General features: G+C 37.9%; 1 protein-coding gene across 9 annotated transcripts in view; it reads right to left on the bottom strand.

The window, feature by feature from the left end:
- The window catches only part of RYR2 (ryanodine receptor 2), a 756,877-nt gene that overhangs the window by 196,318 nt on the left and 535,867 nt on the right, over positions 1–24,692 (bottom strand). For all 9 annotated transcript variants that reach the window (XM_053910232.1, XM_053910224.1, XM_053910226.1 and 6 more), the window contains 9 exons: positions 22,431–22,574; positions 20,169–20,442; positions 14,997–15,111; positions 13,497–13,629; positions 13,187–13,290; positions 8,957–9,092; positions 8,222–8,408; positions 5,941–6,046; positions 3,390–3,510 (listed from right to left, as the gene is read on the bottom strand). In XM_053910232.1, coding sequence (XP_053766207.1) covers positions 3,390–3,510; positions 5,941–6,046; positions 8,222–8,408; positions 8,957–9,092; positions 13,187–13,290; positions 13,497–13,629; positions 14,997–15,111; positions 20,169–20,442; positions 22,431–22,574 — 1,320 coding nt within the window. The remainder of the gene's footprint in view (positions 1–3,389; positions 3,511–5,940; positions 6,047–8,221; positions 8,409–8,956; positions 9,093–13,186; positions 13,291–13,496; positions 13,630–14,996; positions 15,112–20,168; positions 20,443–22,430; positions 22,575–24,692) is intronic.

Raw genomic sequence — 24,692 nt, 5'->3', positions numbered from 1 at the left:
GAAGCAGGCTCCAGGCTCTGAGCCGTCAGCCCAGAGCCCGACACGGGGCTCGAACTCACGAACTGTGAGATCGTGACCTGAGCTGAAGTCAGACGCTTAACCAATGGAGCCACCCAGGTGCCCTAAGATTCTAAGATTTTAATATACAGTCGTGACTAACAAAATGTCAGGCAACCTGCTGATCCTAAAATAAGATCTGTGTTTTAAACACTCAATCAAGTAGACGTTCATGTTAAGGAATGTTACAGCTACACATACCTGGGATTCAAGACTCACTGAGTTGCCACAGTTGCTGTTTCACTTTTACCATCTCCTCAAACACAGTGGAGACAATAAAGCTGACAGACTGCCTCCTGTCAAATTGCTGGCTTTTGAACTAGAAGAAGGAAGGCCAGGTATACTGGCCTTACCTTGTGGTCCCTGCAATATTCATCTGCCTACAGTTACAGTTACTGCCTTAGATAGTCTGTCCAAATCTGCTGGGGCCAAGCACTGCAGGAAGTGAACATGAACTTTTTAAAATTTATTTATTTATTTTCAGAGAGAGAGAGAGAGAGAGAGAGAGGGAGAGAGCGCACCAGGGAGGGGCAGAGAGAGAGAGAGAGAAAGAGAGAGAGAGAGAGAGAGAGAGAGAGAGAGAGAGAGAGAGAGAATCCCAAGCAGGCTCCATGCTGTCAGCGCAGAGCCTGATGTGGGGCTCGATCTCACAAACCATGAATATCAACTTTTGAGATTGTGTGTTTGTCCCTCAAGTTTTCTGAAACCCTCCCTCTTTCATTATTATTCTGGGCCATGCTGTAGTTCTAAAAGATGATAAATAATTTCTGAGAAAGGCCTCAGCCATCACTAAGGGAGGAAGAACTAATCATTAGAGGCAAACTTCACGTCCTAAATATATAACATACAGTAACAATTATTACTGATAATGGGTGATGCTTAAATGGGCAACTGACTTGTCACAGAAACATACAAAAAAGTACCAGTTTAGCTTTTAAAGTTGACTTAAATGCGTACCACTCAAAATAAAAACATACAGTTTTCTGTGTATATTTTCCATGAAAGGAAAGTGGTAATAAAAAAGTAGAAATTTAATAATAACCAATGGATTGGGTTTTAAAAATTAACTTTCGTCGTGATTGTGAGAGCTCACAAAAAAATCCTTTAAACCCCAAGGTAGACAATATAGTGCATATTTATAAAGGAAAACACCACCAAATATCATTACAGCACAACTAAATAGAACAGGAAAGAAACCACCTTGAAAAATCTTGAAGGCTAATGGCAGATAACTGGAGCAAAATGATATATACTTTGGGGGAATTCTGAATGAGACATCTGGATATTCTTAGGGGTTATGTTCTTGGTTTTTCATGATAACTGATTTTATCTAAAAATGTAGCACTTCTCTCTTTCCTAATCTGTGTAACACTGGTATTATTATCTTTCTTCTGACAGCACCAATTTTATGGCTCAAAATATAGGGAAAAGAAAGGACATTGTACTTAAGTAAATGAACATGAGTTAGAAAGAGAAGTGGAAAGAAGGCAGGAGAGAACAGTCTGTATGTATACAAAAAAAAAAAGAAGTTGCCTCAAGTGGAGAAGATGAAAAGCCACAGACAATTATTCAGTTCATGCTTTCTCGAAAATCACAATGAATATTCAACTCTTATGGCTGGAAGATCTGGGTTTATAAGCTGGGCACATATGAAACTACTTTCTCTTCATCAGAAGGCTGGCGAGGAGGGTAAGTCACGTTCAGTTACACAGTGGTCCCTTCATTCTAGACTACACTTTCTTCTAAAATTAGAAGTTTATATAAAAATGACATATGTAAGAATATCCAATAAAAAATTGAAAACTGAACAAAATTGAAACCGGAAAAAGGAAATCTAAGTATAATTTGGAATCTAATTTGTCCCTTAGTGGTCTTGAATAACTTTTTAAAAAATGTTTATTTATTTATTTTGAGAGAGAGAGACAGAGAGAGAGAAAGAGAACGAGCAGGGGAGGGGCAGAGAGATAGTAAGACAGAGAATCCCAAGCAGGCTCTGTGCCGTCAGCAGAGGGCCCAATGTGGGGCTTGAACTCACGAACAGTGAGATCACGACCTGTGATGAAATCAAGAGTTGGATGCTTAAACAACTGAGCCACCCAAGTGCTCCAAATCTTCAATAACTCTTAAATCTTTTTTTCCATGGTAGGCAGAGTGAACCACCAACAGGGAATTGGCCTCGGGCCATCGCCATGTGCTATTTCTGCTGTGGTTTGGGGGCACTGCAGGGGATCGGTGTGTGTGTAAACCACCCAAACTGTGAGGCATCTGTGCTTCATCCAGCAATGCCTGAGCCCTCCCTCTTCCCCAACCCAATCTGGCCCCAGGGGAGGGGCCACAGTTGTTGGACAAAGGTTTATGTAGAGAGTAGGTTATACCTTTATTTTCCATGCTTTTGGGTTAATATTAAAAACTAATCACAAGCAGTTGCTAAACCAAAATGACATACGGTAGAACGGCAATAAACATTTCATCAAAATGGTAAAAAAAAAAAATTCTTTTTTTAATTCTCTCCTTTGTCTTGATAAGAGCACTTCTTTCAACACACTAGGAATTTATAAATCTCTAAGTCAGAAGCTATGGTCATTTCTGGGGAAAAAAAAATATTATAAGTAAATGACAAAGAAAACTATCCCAAGGAGTGAAGAAAGGAATTGCAGGCAAGAAAGAGAAGAATGAGGGTCAAAAAAAAAAAAAAAAACAAACAAAAACCAGTGGAAAGAAATTAGGTAAGATAGTTGAGGTACATATTTTCTCTTCTCTGGAAATTGTCTGAAATGTCATATACAAAAATCTCATTGAAAACAGCCGTTTAAAAACAATGAGGCTGGAAAATACTTTACAAAATAGTAATATCTTTTTCATTTATATACGTGTGTTTGTAAATGTCTGTGTAGAAGAATATGGCAATAGAGCTTTTCTTAATTCAATGAAAAAGATGTACTTTATAGCTTTTCCCTTTTTAACTTTTTTAATGTTTATTTATTAATTTTGACAGGGAGAGAGAGTGGGGAAGAGGCAGAGAGAGAGAGAGGGAGAGAGAGAATCCCAAGCAGGCTCCGTGCTGCCAGCGCAGAACCCGATGCCGGGCTCTATCCCATAAACCGTGAGATCATGACCTCAGCCGAAATCAAGAGTCAGACGCCGAACCCACTAAGCCAATCAGGTGCCCCAAGTTTTTTTACTTTTCTTGAAGAAACGTAAACCCAGTAACTATGCTGCATGGCAGTGGGGACTGGGGGCGAGGTGTTGGGGGGAATGTCGAGTACTGATGGTAGCATTTAAAACATCATGTCCTCCAATGCCCCACTGAATTACAAAGAAGCTGGCCTTACCTTTGGCTATTGTTGGCATCTGAAAAGCAATGCTGATTACTCCCACCAAATCTCCCAATGGAATTAGGGATCTCAGAATTGACCGGATTCTGATGGCTTCCCCCTTACCAGCATGAATCAACTACATGAAGGAAAACGAAGGAACGTTAGAACAACTTCGTGAAATCAGTGTTACAATTCCATCCAGAAAATCTGAAGAATGGGTCTCCCCATCTAAAATAATTTTCTGCTAATTAATTATGCGTATAAACTTAGACCTCTCACAGAATTTGTTATTTTAGGCTTAGAGACAGATATTTACTCGTCCACACAGTACTGCTGACATCAGCATAGGCCAAATCATGTACTACAGCATAGGCCCAGTGGTTTAACCATCAAAACAGTAGTTTTTATCCTCTGCAGGGTACTAAAATACATTGAAAATCTGATAAGGCTACGAAGGCTTACCTCGCAAAATTATATATAAATACCTATCGTAACATGAACAATAAATACAATGAAATAATTATCTTCGGACCCAGAACACATAGTAATATTTATGATTGATTTAGCCTCTTTCTTGCTTTGCGATGAAAATGTAATTGTATCCTTATCCATATTCCATACTAATTTCTCCCAAGGAAGGGTTTAGGATGTAGTGGGGAAAACGTGAATATGAATCATGACAGGTTTTTGAGGCTGTCAATGGCTAATGGACGACTCGTAAAGACTGGATGCGATATGTCGAGAACCTCAGCAAAGCTCTGGAACAGACCACGGGCTTTCGGAGTGGGGGGTGGGGGGGGGCACCTGTTTCCTTCCCCACAAGGTGAGAAACACAAGTACAATCTCTGTCACATGGGAGGTCTTCAACCAATCGATACAGAAGATGAATAAATTTCAGAAGTGCCAACTTTAGCGCCTTACTGAGTCACTTGGTTTTTTTCCTCCTAGTTTAATAGAGCACAAAATTTCCATTTATTGGCATAATTTCCTGGTTCCTTTGATCTTTCATGTCAACTGAGAAAAGAACAGATACTGGGAGCATCAAGTTTTTTGTATGCAATCACCTCCAGCATACAAACAGGCTCCAAGTCCTTCTAACATTCTGACATTTCTCCACGCTGGGATTCCTCTCTGTTCACAACGAAAAAGTTATGTCAAGAAAGCATGAAAGTTTTTTTTTTTTTTTCTTTTAAAGGCTTTCTCTGATTTTATTTTTCTTAATGTTTATTTTCGAGAGAGACAGAGTATGAGGGTGGGGGTTACGGGCAGAGAGAGAGGGAGACACAGGATCCGAAGCCGACTCCAGGCTCTGAGCTCTCAGTAGAGAGCCAGATGCAGGACTTGAACTCAGGAACCGCAAGATCATGACCTGAGCCAAAGTTGGACGCTTAACCGACTGAGCCGCCCAGGTGCCCCAAGAAAACACGAAGGTTTTAACCTACAGCCATGAGAGAAGGAGACCAAAACAAAAAACAAAAAAAACAAAAAAACAAAAAGAAAAAGAAAGAAAAAAGAAGGAGAGAAAAATAAAACAACACGAAAACAAACGCACAAAACCCCCACAGATCCTAAGCATACGTAGAAAGATGTGATCTGTAAGCAACAGTCCCAAGGGCTTTTCAGTTTAGACGTGTATCTGCCATATGCCCCAGCACTGTTCACTGTGTTTCGATCTCTGTGGTCTTTCCCATTCCCAGGCCATGAAGCTAATTTTATGAGCCTTTAAAAGCTAGCACTTTTAAAATGAATACGATAGAATAAAACAAAGCCGGTTAGGGTAAAATAAAGTACAAAACATCGGAATGTATTACGGAGTAAAAGTAAGTACCATTCCAGGAGACTTCTAATTTCTTCTCCATCAGAACATTTCAGAAAACACCAATCCATAGAGCCTGAATAGCTGTTTCCATCTCTGTAACCACCCGCACTCCCACTTTCCCCTAAACCAGTGACGGGCATATGGCAGCTCCCTCAGAGACGAGATACTGCGCACCAAGAAAATGACTCTTGTCGGGAGCTGTTGTTCTCTCTCTCTCTGCATGCACTAAATTAGCAGAGGAAATTTATAGGAAAAATGTATTCTTTTCTTCTTAAAGTACAGGGAGGCTGAATGTGTTTGAGAGATATAGATGTAACTGGCTATTCCACTAATGACTTGTACTGAAATCTCATTACTAATTTTACAACCAAGGCATTTCCAACTAAATAAACACTTGTTCAGCAATTAGGCGGCTGCTATTATTTTTAATGGAGCGTGGAGATTATTGGTTTTGGATGCCGTTATGATGTTTGCCGGCTATGGATTGTTTTCTGTTTTTATTTATTTATTTTGGGAGAGACAGAGACCAGCGTGAGTGGGGAAGGGAGAGAGAGAGAATCCCAAGCAGGCTCCCTGCTTCCAGCACAGAGCCCAACGCAGGGCTCGAAATCATGAACCGTGAGATCATGACCTGAGTCAAAACCAAGAGTCGGACACTTGACCGACTGAGCCACCCAGGTGGCCCTGTGGATTCTTCACATAGATGGATAAGCCAGGATCGCTGTTCTTGGGCCCCAAAGCACTTACATGCATTTCAGGAGCACAGCGTCCTAAGAGGTCAATCAAAGCTGCATAAAACGTCATGATGGCATTCCCCATGTGGATAGTGTCATCCTCCTCCTCTTCCGTCTCACTTTTGTAGATTGTTCAAAAGAAACAGAAAGCAAAGGAAACATGATGATAAAATGACACTTCGCGTTTATTACATACTTCTTGGAGAAAAGGGATCCCCAAGGTAATTCATTCTGCCTCTTCTGCTACTTTTCATGTATGTGATTAATTTGTAGCTTGACATTTTTAAAGGGAAGTAACAAGGAGTTAAAGACCAGACACCAAGAATACATTTGTGGGAACTTTAATATTGAGAATCCCTCAAACGAAAAAAAGAATTGCTAATTTGATGGAATCTGCTTATTTCTAGAGGCAGACAACCTTTGTTTTAACAAAGAAAATAACTAATGGAAAGACTTGGTAAGTTTAAACTTACCTTTTTTTTAAGCTTATTTATTTATTTATTTACAGAGAGAGAGAGAGAGAGAGAGAGAGAGAGAGAGAGCGCGCGCGCGTGCGCACATAAGCAGGGGAGGGGCAGAAAGAGAAGGAGAGTGAGAAAGAATCCTAAACAGGCTCTGCACTGTCCTCACAGAGTCCAATATGGGGCCCAAACTCACAAACTGTGACATCATGAGCTGTGAGATCTAAGCTGAAACCAAGAGTGGGAAGCTTAATGGACTGAGCCAGCCAGGTGCCCCTGTTTAGAAGACTTATTTATAAATAGCTTACATCTACAAAAAAGGTGACAAAGATCTGTCCTATAAGATAGCAAATGTAAGGCACCTAGGACAGTGCTCGGCTCAGAGAAAGTACTTAGAAATGTGATTATCTTTCACTTACTATCTCTTTACCATGTACTCTACCCCACCCAGCCACTCCCAAATAATCCAACATGTCTCCCTCCCCATCTCTGTGAGAAAAACAAAGACCTCATTATCTTGCTAATGAGGGACCAATCTAGATGGCCTTGGAAGATCACATCATTCACCCCTCCCTTGGTAGGTGGCTCAGCTGGACCTAGCAGTCTGCAGGGAGACAGCAAGGCCTTGCTGACCACATCCTCTTGGCATGCAATGCTGCTCCCAGGGCACTGTGTGCACACTCACTGGTGTGGTCCTGGGCCAGAGATCTCTTGATATATTTTCCACTACTTAGAGAAACTGAGGGCCACCTAGCTCCTCTGTGGCTAATTGATAAACATGTAACATGATCTCGGAAGACTCCCAGTCTGAAACCACCTTGGACTTGACATGGACAAAACATCTAGGCCTAGTCTGTGTATACAAGAATGAGGGTCTGCAGGACTACTCTGCATGGAAATTTGCCTCCAGTAAGCCCTACATTCTATCTTTTCCAGGGGGGTCAGTAGCATGGGAGTAGGATCTGTTAGCAAGACACTCACCCCCACAGATAAAAACTGTGAAGCAACATGCCTGAGTTGACTCATGTCCGTTACTGGAATCAAGTATTAATAATGTCTCCTATGTAGAAATGTAAGGTAGCTACTGCCTCCCATATCAGTCATTGTACCTTAATCAAGCATTTTGCTCCTCAGAATGACAACGCCCCCTTTTCTGGGCTTTACCACTATGCCAGTTAAGTCCCCCATTCTCTTGCTAAAGGTCTTAATTTCTTACTATTATCTTGAAAACTCATTCCAGCTAGCTTCCCACCAAACCCTCCTACAATTTCAGAATCTTGTCTGCCATGGTTTGTAATGACTCGCTTTGCCATACCACCCCACCCCCCCCCCCCCCCCCCGGGAAAAAATTCACAAAATACATCTCCTCCAAACAACCTAAACTTCTCCCTGCTACATTCACCCCATCTTCCTTATTTTCTCTTTATTCAAGCTATACCCACAGCAAATTCCATCCATTCTTCTTTTTTCATTAATTTTTTTAAATGCTTGTTTATTTTTGAGAGAGAACAAGTGTGAATGGGGGAGGGGCAGAGAGAGGGAGGCAGAATGCAAAGCAGGCTCGAGGCTCTGAGCTGTCAGCACAGAGCCTGATGCAGGGCTCGAAGTCACAAACTCTGAGATCATGACCTGAGCCAAAGTCGGATGCTTAACCGATGGAGCCACCCAGGCGCCCTGCATCCGTTCTTCCAAGTCTAACACATTGGATTTCCAAGGGCAGAAATCATGGGTACCAGAGGATTCTATTGCAATTGACAGAATGCCAATCATATTTTGTAAAATTTCAAGACAAGGAGTATAATTTGCTCCTAAGAGTATATATATTAGACCTACAGTGTTTTACTGGATCCGCTAGTCGGTGAGGGACCATCTCGAGAGGGATCCTCGGCTATTTTTATGGCTTCTTCCATTGCTGCAAGAAGACCGTTCCCACCTTCCCCTCTCAAAGCAGGACCGAAACACTCGGGCCTCCGGATGAGCAACCTCACCACAACATTAGCATTCTCCTCCACACTCTCCCCTAAAATCAAACGAGGAACAAGAACACACAAACATTGGTTATATGGACATTCTGAGCCAATCGATGTTGTGTTCATTCATTTAGATTTAAAGAAAAATCACTAAAACCAAAGGACATAGTCACTAATAAAGCTAGAATTCGACCTAAATCACTAGTTTTATGTACACAAGACTCAGAAAGCTTCTTGTACTTAAAATTTGGAAAGTAAAAAGCATTACAGATGCATAGTTTTTTCACCCTTGTTAATTCGTTATAGGAAATGAAACCATAAGCCTACCTATTAATTAGGACCCAATTATTAAAATTTACAAGAACTTGTAACTGCCTAAAAATGTTAGTTTAATAATAAAAGCATCGCATTCAAGAGAAATATTAGAAATTAAATTATTACTGTGAACGAACTACTGATTATAAAATATTTTACTAACTTTTTCTTTACTAACATTTGCTTCTTATATGAAAATGCTAGGATATATTATTATTTTATACATCTATTTTTATGCAGTTTTAATCATGACCAAAAAAAGACCCAAAGCAATTAGTCTTACCATTACAGAAGACAGCAAATCGGAGAAAGTCAAGGTATCTCTCTCCTTCAACTGGATTCCACCCAATATCTGGGTAACCCTTAGATACCAGCATCGGGCAACTCTGCAGTCCACAACCAGCCAAATATCGAACTACCTACAAACAATGATAAGCAAATGTGTTATCCTGTGGGTCAGAAGTCATTAGATGCTAATACGATATATAATACATGATATTCTCAAAGGACAGTTTAAAACAAATGTGGTTTTGGGGTGCCTGGGTGGCTCAGTCGGTTAAGCATCTGACTTCAGTTCAGGTCATGATCTCACGGTTCATGGGTTCCAGCCGTGCATCGGGCTCTGTGCTGACAGCTCAGAGCCTGGAGCCTGTTTCAGATTCTGTGTCTCCCTCTCTCTGTGCCTCCCCTGCTCATGCTCTGTTTCTCTCTCTCTCTCTCAAAAGCAAATAAAATAGTTAAAAAAAAAAAAAAGAATGTGGTTTTGCAAGTTTTTGTTTTTTTAAATGTTTGTTTATTTATTTTGGGGGAGGAGGGGCAGAGAGAGGAGAGAGAATCCCAAGAAGGCTCCATGGGGCCAGTGCAGAGCCCAACTCGGTGTTCGATCTCATGAACTGTGACCTAATGACCTAAGCCGAAATCAAGAGTAGGCAGCTTAACCAAGTGAGCCACCCAGGTGCCCCTGCAAGTTGTTTTTAACCTCATGACAACACATGAACTCTCTTTAGCAAAACCTTAGAATTAAGAAATATTTATAAATCATAACAAAGTGCTATCGTAATAAAAATATTTATAAATCAACTCTATGAAAGAAAATATTCCTAAGTTTCACAGCATTTAATTTGAGACTTTTATCTATAAACATATTTGTGCCACCTGGCTGGCTCGGTCGGTAAACCATGCAACTCCTGATCTCGCAGTTGTGAGATAAGCCCCACATTGGATGTAGAACTTATGTTTAAAAAATTGTGTGTGCATATATATGTGTATATATATATATATATATACACATATATATATGTATATATATATGTGTATATATATATACATTTATATTATATATCATATATGTATTATACATTATATATCATACATGTATTATACATTATATATAAATCACATATATATACATATATATATATTATGATATATTTGATAAACTTTAAAAATGTCTAAAGACCCCTCACCCAGCATAAAACCTGAATCCATCGGAGATACTGAAAGACCCATCTGAGATACAGTGATATTTAGAAAAGTGAATTTACTTTCAACATGGTATTATCAATTTAAGTTTATATTCAAATACCTTGGGTTCAAATCTTTTCTGCATTATTTACTAGATCCTTCTGAACCATGGTTTCACTGTCTATAAAATTTGGGCAAGTATTACTTACCTTTCAGTATTACTGATTTTAACACATTACATTTTCTGCTTATCATTGCCTTTTAAATTACCATTTTAATTGAATGTTGATCCTTGGCAAATTTCATAACTGGTCCAGTTTTAAAAGAAATCCCTATGTTATTATCAATGGCAGTAGATTGCCAGTCAAGCAACTTATCAACCAAATTAACCCAGATCAAGTTAAATCGGCTTGAAAAAGAAATAAACAATCTAGCTAAAAATATTTTGTACCAAACTGAAGTATAATTTGTGTACAACAAACTCATCTATTTAAAGTATAAGTTCAGTGATCTTTGAGAGATTTATGCATTGGTGAAAACACAGCACAGTCAAGATGCAGAACATTTCTATCACAGGGAGCCTGTGGGGCTCAGTTGGTTGAGCATCCAACTCTTGATCTCAGCTCAGGTCATGATTTCACAGTTTGTGAATTCGAGCCCTATGTTGGGCTCTGTGCTGAGAGCGTGGAACCTGCTTGGGATTCTGTCTCTCTCTCTCTCTGCCTCTCCCGCTTTCTTTCTCAAAATAAATAAATAAACAAGAAAAAAATAGAACATTTTCATCACTCTTCAGGACCCATCCATCCCTCCCTGCATGTGGATGCCTTGACAATCTGCTTGGTGTCACTACAAATTAACTGGTCTATTCTAGAACATGCAATCCATGTATAAAGATACAATGTACATGCATGTGTGTGTGTGTGTGTATATATATATATATATATATATATATATATATATATATATATGTATGTATATATAGTATGTAAATGTATAAATGCATATAAGTATATAATTGTATATATATGTATATAAAGATATGTATGTCATTCTGTGCCTGGCTTATTTCACTCAGAATAATGATTTTTAGAGTCATTTACATTGCAACACATGTCAAGACTTCATTCCTTCCCTTTGCTTCATAACAGCCTTCCACCGCATATGGAAATAGTCTGTGTTTCCTTATCCATTCATCACCTGATGGGCACGGTCTCTAGTTTTTGGCTAAGATGAACAGTGTTGTCAGCAATGTCCACACCTTTGTGTGGACATACATTCCTATTTCTAATGAGCAAGTACCTATGAGTGAGAGGGCTAGGTGTGCGTTTAGGACAGGGATACATTTAATTTGTGAAGAAACTGCCAACCTGCTTTCCAAACTGACTCCACCATTGTTCATCTCAACAGCAACAGGTAAGAGTTCCAGGTGCTCTGTATCTTCCACAACATTTGGTATAGTCAACTTTTTAAATAGTAGCCAATTTAATGCGTGTGTAGATAAAAAGATTTTAGGGACGCCTGGGTGGCTCAGTCGATTAAGCATCCAACTTCAGCTCAGGTCATGAGCTCACAGTTCATGGGTTCGAGCCCCGTGTCGGGCTCTGTGCTGACAGCTTAGAGCCTGGAGCCTGCTTCAGATTCTGTGTCTCCCTCTCTCTGCCCCTCCCCCACTTGTCCTCTATCTCTCAAAAATAAATAAACATTAAAAATATTTTTTAAAAATAAAAAAAAACAAAAAATGAGAGAGAGCACGCGACTCACTGGCCTTATTGCTATGGTAAGGAGCCGGTTTCTAAAAATATGCAAACATACAGATTTTAGTAAAATATATTTGCTTTAAAATATGATTTTAGACTATAAATATTAAACTGTATTTACAGAAATATAAATAATATGAAAATGTGTATTCATCTCTATAATATACAAATATGTTTTTGTTGTGTGGTTTTTGTTTTCCTTCGGAGAGAGAGAGAGTGAGCACAGGAGAAGGGCAGAGGGAGAGAGAGAGAATCTTAAGCAGTTTCCACGCTCAGTGTGGAGTCTGACGTGGGGCTCGATCCCAGGACTCTGGGATCACTGACCTGAGCTGAAATCAAGAGTTGGATGCTCAACTGACCGAGCCACCCAGATGCCCCTACAAATGTGTTTTTTTTCAACTGTTGAAAAGAAAGCAGCAAAGACAAGAAAGGAGACAGAGAAGAGGTTTCAATCTTAAATGGCATGAGCATGAAGGGCTAGACTAAAAGGTGACTTGGAGTGAGTGGAAGGGTGTCAGGAAAAGAGCCAGGAAGACATAAGGCAGAAGAATACTGCAGATGGAGGGAGCAGTGAGCACAGGGTCCCTGAGGCAGGAACGCAATCGGCGTGGCTGGAGCAAACAGAAAAGATGAGGAGAATTGCAGGAAATGAAATAAGACGGATGTGTGAAATCAGATGAGTCAGAAGCTATCACAATGCCTTTACTTGAAGCGAGGCAGGAAGTCTCTGGAAGAATTGTAGACAGGGTTAATAAGATCCTTTCAGGAGGCTCACTCTGGCTGCTAAATAGGGGAGCAAGGGAGGGACCGGGGAGACTACTTAGAGTGCAATCACAACGACAACACTGGGGGGGGGGGGGGAACTTACCTATGTTCCGGCAAACATGTATGGGGTTTCAAGTGCTTGGTTACAGTGCAAGGTCTTAATATGTCACGGATGCCTTGCCCTGGAATATATGTCTATAGGATACGAAATGTACTTTGGGATGTTAAAACAACCTTGGAAGAAATTGAAACTGTACGACTAAAACAAAAGGAACAACAGATACTTTTTGTTCATTCCCTTTCCATAGAAAAATGCACGTGATCAGAGGAAACACTTTATCTCAAGTTTCTTGTTCTTTGTAATTTACAATTATATGCTATATGTAATATATGTAACATGTTTATAGTACACAATAGATGTGACTGTATCAATATAACTATGACTCCATTACAGTTATATTTAAATAATCTTGAGAAACAACTATAAACAAGCATCACACACACACAGGGGTATGGATGTTGCTTACCTTTTCCAAATCTGGCTCACGCAGAGCTAAGGCCAGTTCATTATTATCCATCACTGATGCGGCTGCCACATCCAATGGTGTTGAACCTCTCATTGCTGGTGAGGCTGTTAATTCAAACAACATTGAGACAAAACCCAGATTGTGCGGCAACCATGAAGGCTATATAAAAACATACTTTCCCTCAAAATTTCATTTCTAAATATGACACATACTGCACTAATCTAAAATTAATTTCCATTAAAGTTTAATTTTTAACTGTAATATATTCTTTTTATCTTAAAGGTGAAATTAAAGCCACGAATTTACTTACCAAGACCAACACTGCTGTTCTCCAATAAATAGCTGAGATGGTCAAACATAGCTTTTTGATTCTGCCGACTTATACGACAGAAGTAACAAAGAAAACGGCAACAGTTGGCCACCATCTTGGGAAAAGTGATTTCCTACATAAAGAGCATTTAGTTAGCGGTGAGAGCCAATGGTCTTCAGAAAACTGAGTTCAGAAACTGAGATCCAATCACACTGTCATTCCATGGGTGCCCATGGGTGCCAAGCCTTCGAGACTGAAGACCATCATTTGTCTCGACTTTAACTCACCTAGTCTTTGAGCCATTGAAGAACAAGCCCAGCACTAATTTATAAACCTCATTATCAGAGGTTTGTATGAATTGATCTGGAACTAATCTACAGCCCTAAATCTACAGGCAGCACAAACCTAGTCAGCATTCAGGCAGACTCAGTTGTGAATCCTGACTACCTGTTAGCTGTGCTTCCTTGGGATGATATTCTGTCTCAATGATTCAGTTCTGTAAAACTGGATTAAAATGAATGATAATACTTACTTGGGGTAAGATAGGGAAAGTTCAATGAGACCACTTGTGAAAAGTTCCACTACCTGGAACCACAGAAGGGCGTTCTTACCATAGGTGTTATTGTTGTTGTTTTTAAGTTTCCAGGATTCACACCTTCCCTGATTTGCCAGACTTGTCACTGTGATGAGCCCCTTGACCAGAAGGTCTGCATGCTAGATCCCATCAAATACATCTTCCCTGAGGGCCAAATCTTGTTCTAATATACCCCAGATGAATCTCTTGAGTCCCTCCCTAACAGAATACTTTATAAATATCTTTGTAAGTCTGTCTAACTGAACATGAGAAATATGGACTCCTTTCCATATTTTGAAGAATATATCTTAACATTTCCAAAAATACTGAAATATATTTTGCAAATCATAGGTCATGAAATTATACTGATTCACATGAAGTTGCCTGTTTTATTACTCTTGTTCATTTAGTTTTAAAGAACTTTATTTTAATTTTCAATCACTTAAAAAATTAACTTTATAGTCTTAAAACAAATACTCCAGAGCATCATCTTCAAAACTTGGCCTGGATCAGGAATTTAGTGGAACTAACTGTTGTCTAAATCAAGGGGAATGTCTGGGTCTGAAGAACATGTTTTGTATTTTGGACTTTTTATGTAATGGACATTAATTTATAATTCAGAATTTCAAAAAGTTAGCATAGTATTAACATTTAAAGTTTCTAAATAACCACTAAATGGGAATAGTTTAGGAGACAGAAAATTACACGGTATAAGATAGAAACTGTTGCCAATATCAAAGGAAAAAAATAACTAGCATATTCAATTCTCAATCTATAAGGTTTTATTATGTTTTTTTTTTTCGAAAGCTATTCTTTAAAAAACAGTCCTCCTAAGAAGATTTAAGAAATCCTCATTAAGAATATGTAATGGATGCCCTCGGGAGTCATACTTCTTCGCATCTTAAGAATCAAAGGTTTTCCTTTACCTTGGACTCTCCACCTCCAAGGACATTCACCATGACCTCCATCACCGTCTCGTGCATCCCAAGTGCCCTCATAAGATTAGGGTGCTGGTAAAATACTTTATTATTCATGATATCCCTAGAAAGGACAATATAGGTAGGGGGGGAGGGGAGCACAAAGGTCAGAGAAAAATTTAAATGACAATTTATCTGAGGTCCTGATAAATCTTTTGGAAATAATTCCTGGCATGAACAAAAAAGTAAGCACAATCATGATTAAAGTTAAGAAAAGCAAAAGCTAATAAGCATAATTAATTGAGTTTTCCTCAAAAAATAATGATAGTCTCTCAAAAATAGTATACAAGTTATCTATTTTTTTTCCATTACAAGAAAGGTACTAAATATGTAAACATTCATCTATATGAAATATACTTTTGGACACTTATTCCTAATTTTATATATACCCAAACATCTGTTCAACCTTCTTTAGTATAGAAATATGAGTCACTGTTATACCATGTTTCTATGAAAATTCCCATATAAATTATTGATATAAAAACATCTATGCTTTTCATGTAGGTTATTTTTCACACTATATTCAATATTTGTATGTTTAATAACATTTTGTGTTATCATTCCAGAGAAATGCTTTTTTAAAGGAAACATATTCTCAAAGAGAAACTGAATACACATCAAGGCCAGGTACAACTAATCTAAATCCAGCAAATTAAAATGGACACTCAATTTGAAAAAAAAAAAAAAAAGCAGCAGATGATACCCAAAATGTTTCCCATTATTACTATTCCATTACATATTTTTATAATATGTATGTAAAGGCATTCCTAAGGATATTAATGTTTAGTAGACATTAAAAATAAATAACTCTTGATTTTTATTTGAACGTAAATTAAATCAATATGATTTTTCCTACAAAACACTCCTGTCATGGATGTAATGTAACAAGAAAATTATATTGCACAGCCTACAGGGAAACAAACTTTCCCTTCATATCTGATCTCCTTTGACTCACTCACCTCTTGATTTAGTCATATGCTAACTTATAGGTACTCCAGGCATATCAAGACAATGAAATAGTATGAATCTTGTATAATGATTTTCTTTTGCCTTTTTTTTTTTTTTTTTTTTAGTTTTAGTTTTTCACTTTTGTTTTTTAATGTTTATTTTGACAGAGATAGAGAGCAAGTGAGACAGGGGCAGAGAGAGAGGGAGAGAATCCCAAGCAGGCTCTGTGCTGTCAGCGCAGAGCCCAATGTGGGGCTTGAACCCACGAACCGTGAGATTGCAACCTGAGCCGAAATCAAGAGTTCGATACTCAACCAACTGAACCACTCAAGTGCTCCTAGTTTTTCACTTTTAGTTGGGTTTAGTTTATCTTCAATAACAAGAGTCTTTAGATAGCACAACTCACAAAAATGATGTCGGGGCCAAAGACTAAAATAGGTCAGATCTATTCCGTGCAAGAACAAATGGGGTAAAGAAAGGACTCCTTTTCCTTCACGGAAGACAGCAACACATGTAGCAGGAGAACCTTCCATTTTCAAACCACACTTGTAATCACAGGATGTGTTCTTTCATTAATTGAAATCGTTTTGCATGACCGAACTTTGGAAAATATTTAATTGAAAACTCTTGTTTGCCTTTAGTTCCAAGTAAGTTGAGTGGATTTATAATTCTACCACTCAGTAGGCAGGTTGTCACTCATTAAACGTGTCCCTTGAGAAGTATGTCTCATACCACAAAGACGTAACTTTTTGTTTCAGAAATATTTTGTTTTATCACTACTGATTTATGTGTTAACAGCATATATTATCACTATATGTTCATTTGACAAGAAAGAGTTCATTTCCTAGAAGGCTTCCTTTCTCATTTGGTGAATTAAGATCATTTATGTGCAAGGCCCTTTTGGGTTAGATATAAGTATTAGTATTCAAAACAAGATTCAGGGGCACCTGGGTGTCTCAGTCAGTTGAGCGTCCAACTCTTGATTTCAGCTCAGGTCGTGATCTCACGGTTGTGAGAGACTGAGCCTCATGTTGGGCTCTGTGCTGAGTTGGGAGCCTGCTTGGGATTCTGTCTCCCCCTCTCAGCCCCTCCTTTTCACACATTGTCTTTCTGTTTCGCTCTCAAAATAAATAAATAAATAAACGTTTAAAAAATAAGATTCATGTTCATATGATTACAAAGACCATCGAATTTGCTTTTGTTGTTTCGGTTTTTCTGTTCTCCTTCTTTTGTCCTGTTAGTATACTTATTTTTAGTGTGCAGTGATAATGATTTTGGAATAGAACCTTCCAGCGTTATTTTAATGATCTCAAATACTTGATAGTTCCAAGACCAATATACAGTATTATGTTCTGAACTTAGAATGCACGTAAATAACACTACACAATCTGAGTCTTTCTATAATTTTTTTACCCACAATGTTATTTTTTAGGTCAAAGAAAACAGTATTCTATTCCGTTAATGTTTTGTTTTGTTTTGTTTTAAGAACTCTAGGTTCAACCCTTTTATTGTTTCTTTATACCCTATTTTATCCATGTCAGTAGTTATTTTCATTCTCCTTTTTAATATTTATATAACTAGGTTAACTGTTTTGGCAGAATGTTTGTATTCTCTATCATTTTTCAACATTTTACATTCAATTTCTACATCCAATGTTTAGGTATTATTCTTGCAGACATGATAAAGCTTAAACTTTTATTTTTGTATTTTCATATTCCTGAATTATGCAATCTTGTGAGTGATTCCTATATTTACGCATGTATGCATCAGTAACACACTCAATAAAACTTACTGCTTCTCATTCTTTCTCTCTGAATTCCATTTCATTTTCTCTAATGCACAGCCTTTAGAAGGTTTTTTGATGAGGAACTGTAAGTAAATATTCTGAAATATCTTTGTATTGCCCTAATTCTTAAATATGGGCTATAAACTCCCATCTCCAAGTCTCCTTGAAGCACAAGTTCATTGTGAAGAATTCTCAACTGAGTACACATTGTAAATTGATGGTTATTTTCTGAATTTTGAATATGGTTTCTGAATTTTGAATATGGTTTCTCATTGAGTAATGATCTTTAGTTTTGCCATTAAGAATTCCAAATACTGTTTTTTTGTTGCTGTTGTTGTTGTCGTTGTTTGTTTTTGTTTTGTTCTGTTTTCGGTAAGTATTCTGGCTTTTCTTTCAACTTAGTTTTAAGATAGTCTATCACTGGTTTTATGCAGTTTCACTACATTCCATCCAGGTGGGTATATGGAACTACCTGTACTTGAGGATAATCTGTGAACTTGTGTTCTTCATTGATTCTGAAAAACTCAAGCCAACAGCTAGCTCTTCAAATGTCCCCATTTTCTAGATCATCTATTCTGTCTTTTCCAGAAATCCTGTTTACCATATTGTAGACCTTCTTATACTATCCCCTAGGTCTCAAAACTGCTCTTTTGCATTTTCTTATCTTTACCTCTCAGTGCTACAGTACTAAATAATTTCCTCAGATCTATGATCCCACTTACCAATTTTCTCTTCAGCTATATCTTTCCTAATTTAACTAATTCACTGTTTTTAATGCATTTTTCATTTCTAGAAGTTCTCTTTGGATCTTTTCCTTTTTATATTTTCTTTTATTTATGTTTATTTTTGATAGAGAGAGAGAGAGCGCGAGCGGGGGGGGGGGGGGCAGAGAGAGAGGGAGAGAGAATCTGAAGCAGGCTCCAGGTTCTTAGGTGTCAGCACAGAGACTGATACGAGGCTTGAACTCATAAGCTGTGAGATCAGATCTGAGCCGAAGTTGGAAGCTTAACTGACTGAGCCATCCAGGCACACACCCCCCCCCTTTTTTAAAATAATTTTTCTTTATTTTTTTAATGTTTGTTTATTTCTGAGAGAGAGAGAGAGGGAGAAAGACAAGAGTGCAAGCAGGGGAGGGCAGAGAGAGATCTTTGGATCCTTTTCAAATTTTCATGGACATTTTTCCATGATTTATTTTTGGAGAATTGATTTATCCTTTGTATTTTTACCATTTTAAATACAGTAACTTTATGTTCTCTTTCTGGCACTGTATTATCTGAAGTTTTGAAATAGGTGTTCTGACTCCACCAGTATTGTATCTGCAGACCCTTGCTTAAGGCAGACTGTTTCCTTATGTACTTTGCAATTTTCGATTGTAAGTTAACCACTGGTAGTATTTAGGTTTTTCCTTGAAAATTGCACAGTGATTTGAGGCCAATTTTTACGTTCTCAGTTTTGGGATCCTTAGGCTACACATGAGGTATAAATGTTAATCCCCAAATTCACACGAAGCACACCTATAATGTTGAATTCTCTCCCCATTCTTTTTTCAAGGCCCAGTAAATACAGACAAAATTCCTTATTCCTGTGGTGAGTGTTTGTCTCCCCACAGAGTTTAATGTGTTTTTATTAACCTGTATTTTTATATATGATTGTACATTACTGAAAAATTAATTTAAAAAACCCTCTAAGATAGGTGCTGTATCATTGCCACCTTAGCATCTAGTTGTAAAATTAGCCGTTTTTCTAGTGAGCTGTAAAATACAATGTCTAGAAAAGCAACAATCTCATTTAATAATCATATTACAAGTGTATCTCACAAATATTGCAGATTTGGTTCCAGATCACTGCAATAAAGCAAAATATTGCAATAAAGCAAATCGAATAAATTTTTTGGTTTCCCAGTGCATACAACAGTTATGTTTATAATATGCTAGAGTCTATTAAAAGCATAGGGAAATTATGTTTTACAAAACAGCATATGTACCTCAATTAAAAAATACTTTATTGCTGAAAATACTAACATCTCCTGAGCTTTCGGTGAGTCGTAACCACTGATCACAGGCCATCATAACAAATATAATAACAAAGCCTGAAATATTGTGAGAATTGCCAAAATGTGACACATAGAGCCACAAAGTGAGCAAATGATGTTAAAAAAAAAAAAAAAAGTTGCCCATAGACTTGCTCGATGCAAGGTGGTCATAAACTTTCCATTTGTGAAAAACACACTACCTGCGAAGTGCAATAAAGCAAGGCACAATACGATGCGGTGTCCCTGTAATCTAAGCAGTGTATCTATATTAATAAACGCACAGTGCACCTACTGGAATAAACGATTAGAAGGAAGACATTTATAAGACAGAGGTTGTAGTAGTTAAATAAATTACCCTAATCCACGAATCATAAGCTTCTCTTCTTCTTTGCCCATTCTTACACTCAGCAGAGAACGAATCTGACCGAGAGATGCCAGCAGGTTGATGGTATCCTCCACGGAGACACCATTTATAGTGTAGGTCTTTGGCAGAGCCCGGACCAGACCCCCAATGCCATCGTACTGTCGATGGAGCAACACAAACATGGCCCTCACCAGTTCAGGGTCTTCAATGACAGACTCTTGCGCCCATCGGACCATGGTCTCAGAAATCAACTGCTGAAGAGTGGCTGCACGGTCATTACGGATATTTTTTAAAAGGAAAAAAAAAAACAAAAAACGAGAGAAGACAAGTAAGTTGGGCATTTCAGCTGTACCTCTCATAGCCCCAGCCTAATACCAGAAATGAAAAGGCTAGGAACATTCTTTGAAGAAAAACTTCATTTAAACGCTATATATGTGTGTGTGTGTGTGTGTGTGTGTGTGTGTGTGTGTGTGTGTGTGTGTGTATGTCATATATATATGTCAATAAAAATGAGTTATGAACATGAAAAGGCAAAAACACACAAGCTTTTCCTTAACACTCATTCTTATAATTAAAGAATTTAAGCTGTTTCAGAACTATGGCCACTTTTTCAAAACTATTGTTGGCAATCCATAGGGTAATCAATATGAACTGTCTATTCCACTTTTATTTTCTTTGTCCCATTATTTTCCTCCCAAATGTGACATCACCATACATCCTTATAAAGTCAGTCATGTGCACTCAAGGAACTATCTATTTTTCTATCTCCTCATTTGAGCCATTTGTAATAATGACCTCATATAATTATATTTTTACTATAATTTGGATCCCTAATTGTCAGTTAAAATGTCTTCAAAGGATTTGATTGTAAAGCTGTATTCAAGTGAAAAGTTATTCTAATGTAAATTTGCAATGTAACATACAGTGTAATACAGACAAAAGCAACAGAACTTCCAAACCTCCTAAAAATAAATAATAAAAATATCAAAGCTAAGTAGAAAGATGCGACCAACTTATACACAAAGAGGTACTCGATTCCTGGCATTAACACACTGGCAGATTTTCAAAAGAAGCTGTTTTACCTGCTTTAATCTACACAGGAAGTAAAGGAAAAACAAAACCTACCAATTTTAACCAAACAGGAAATGTAGATAAATAGCCAGTATACTTCCACACGTCTCAAAACCAGGCTGATAATTTTAGTACGTCAGAACCATAAACCAGATAATAACAAAAAGTGTTTCGTAGGAAATCCTGAACTCTTATTTGGAAGAAGGCATGATTCAGATCTGCGTGTGACACTGAACATTTAGAAGTAGCTGTATGGATGAAGGATTTTCACTGTAAGTTAAGGGAAACGAAAAACAACTAAAATCTTCATGAGTTTATTTTTCTTCTTTCAGTAAAAACTGTTCATAAACCAGTGCTGCCTCACAGAATGAACAGAGACTTCGATGTGAGGTAGCGAGTAAGAAGGATCTCATCAACCCACTACTTGAACCCCTCCTGGGCGAGTGCCATGCCTGAGACTCACAGCCCCAGTGTGCTTATTCATTTTCTGAGTATCGGCTGTTACTCTTCAGTTAAATAGGATAAAAATACATCAGAAATGCGTAACGGTTCAGGAAATATCACAGAACCAAAATATAGTTACAGATACTATCTAAACTTTAACAAAAAAGTTTAATTTGGTGCAAGAACATTTGAAAGTCAATAGCATAATATTTAGACATGAAAGCTAAATTACCCACTTTGTACCTTCTCTTGATAGTCCCTGATCAAATACCTAAATTTTTGGTCCTCTAGGGAGCCCATCCATCCTTATAATACTGCTACCTCTCCATCTGTTCCTACAAATACAGTTGGATGCTCCTATCTACTTCTGGCGGCCATAGACATCTACTTGAGAATGTGATTCTTAGCAGCGCCCGGGGGGCTCAGTCGGTTAAGCACCCGACTTCAGCTCAGGTCAGCTCAGGTCATGATCTCACGGTTCGTGAGTTCGAGCCCCGCATTGGGTTCTCTGCTGTCATCCTGGAGCCTGCTTCGGATCCTCTGTCCTTCTCTCTGCCCCTCCCCTGCTCTCTGTCTCTCTCTTCCTCTCAAAATTAGTAAATAAACTTTAAGAAAAAGAATCTGATTCTGAGAAGCTGCAAACTCAATTTTCTCACTGGCTCATCTAGTATGATGTTAGCTCAAAGGAGAAATGTCAGCAGTTGGGTTGTTTTGCCAGTTTCCTTCCATACTGCTTACAGGATTTCTTGGAGCCACTCTCAATTGGTTTTTCGGCTTGTTTCTTCTTCAGGTATGTCACCTTTTCTACCAAGGACAGCAGGCGTCCTCTAATTGTTAAGTCACTGTTTCCATCAAGAGACCCATCTTCATCCAGCTCAATTCCTGGTGTGAGAAAAGCAAAGAGAACGAAGAAAAGAAAAATGTGTTTGAAAGAAATACATTTAGGAGAAAAATGCTCTGGTTTTGCAACTTATCCACGCATAGCTTAAAGCAATGCTGTCATGTCAAGAACATTTGACAAGACAGAGTTAAGCACTCTTTCACTAGCTCTCAGGTAAAATCCACACACCGGCCTCTACATCCTCCTTTCTCTTTTTCTCCTGTTCCAATGGGCCCAGGGCTATTAGCAGCTGAGACAAATTATAAAATGAGACAGAGAACAAAAAAAAAACACTCTTAAGAGTCCAGATCAATTCTGCTATTTAGTCTGACCCTTAGGCTAACCCTCAGGCATGTCTGACTTCAGGTGCTATCTGCACAAACTTACAGCTTTGCCCTCCCCAAAATATCTCCTGAACTGTCAGCCTCCTCAATTGCCTCTAAAAATCACAGTGGTATTTTAACAAATTGAGAGAAACGATGGTAGGCATAATTAGCTATCCTAACCCAGCGAAATGCTTTACGTCTTAAGCAATAATCCTATCATTTTAGAGCATCCCTTTATAACAGATATATAGTATAACTTTTCTGCCACTCATTTAGTCTTCTTCATTCATAAGTTAAATTAATATGCAAGGTGATGCTTGTATTCTCTTCACTAAACTAAAATAAAAATAATGCCACTGGTGCTATATATCACTTAACAAATGACTAATAAATGACTAATTAATTCTCTTTCACTGGGACAGTTTGTTCGTATCACTGCTTAAAGGGAAAAAGCACCACATGTTGAGAACAAGTCAATTCTATTTTAAAAGTTCTTAGAATGAAAGGTGGGGAAAGCTCCCCTAATAGATTTGGGCTACTGACATATAACTTAACAAAGGATTTCCTTAAGCATTAATTAATTTCAAAAGATATGTGCCACATTTCTTAGGCCAGTCCTAAAAAGTGCCCCACAACTGGTTTAAATACAACTATTTGTGATCAAATATCTTTAGACTAAATCAACCTAACTCTCATCTCTTTGCCAGAAGCATCTGGTTACATGTCCCAATCCCCCCTTCCCATTCCCTGCCACTGAAGAAAAGAGAAAAAATAAAAATAAGATGTTGGTTACCTCCTGCTTAGTACTAAAGCCTTTGTGATCTCTCTACTTTTTATGACTTCCCACACAGGGTCAGTTAACCATTTTGGCATAGTAAATATTCTTATATGGACTCCTAACAGGCATCATGTATATTTCTGAGCCTATTTACATTTATATTAACTTTGGTATCAGTACATGTGTATGAAAAATACACATTGACGGCTCAACAAAATTACGAAAACAGTTCAAAACAAGATGTTTGACAAGGAAACAGTAATCATTAAAACGAATAAACAGAAATCCTAGAGTTGAAAAATACAGTAACTGAAGAATTTGACTGAGAGTTTCAAAAGTAGACTCAATATGCAGAAGAAGAATCAAAAACCTGAAGAATAGGTCGATTGAAATCATGCAGTCTGAAGAAAACCTATGAGATTTATGGGACAAAATGGAAAGAAACAATATTCACATTGTGGGAATTCCAAAAGGAGAAAGCACAAGGGCCAGAAAGTATATTTAAATAATGGCTGAAAACTTCCCAAATCTGGGGAGAGAAATGGACATGCAGATCCATGTGGCCCAAAAGACCCCAAAGGTGTTGAACCTGTAGAAGGCTACACTGAGACACATTATGATTAAAATGTCAAAAAGCAAAGGCAAGAAAAGAATTTTAAAAGCATCAAAAGATAGAAGTTATGTAAAAGGGATCTCCCATAAGAACACTGGCAAATTTCTCATCAGAAACTTGTCAGGACAGGAGAGAATGGGACCACTTATTCAAAACACTGAAAGAAAATAACTATAAGCCAAGAATTCCATACCCAGCAACACTGTCCTTCAGAAAAAGAGGAGGGATAGATACTTTCCCCAATAAACAAAAGCTAAGGAAGTTAATTACCACCAAATCTGCCTTATAGGGAATGTCAGAGGGAGTTCTTTGAATGGAAGTCAAAAAACTCTAATTAAGATCATAAAAACACAAAAAGGTAGAATATTACCAGTAATGGTAAGCATATAATCAAAATTAGATT

This window comes from Panthera pardus, unplaced genomic scaffold, assembly GCF_024362965.1.
Source record: "Panthera pardus isolate Hobbes unplaced genomic scaffold, ASM2436296v1 HiC_scaffold_22, whole genome shotgun sequence".
In the NCBI taxonomy this organism is placed as follows: Eukaryota; Metazoa; Chordata; class Mammalia; order Carnivora; family Felidae; genus Panthera; species Panthera pardus.
The sequence above is the reverse complement of the archived record's forward strand: the minus strand, read 5'-3'. Positions and strand labels throughout refer to the sequence as shown.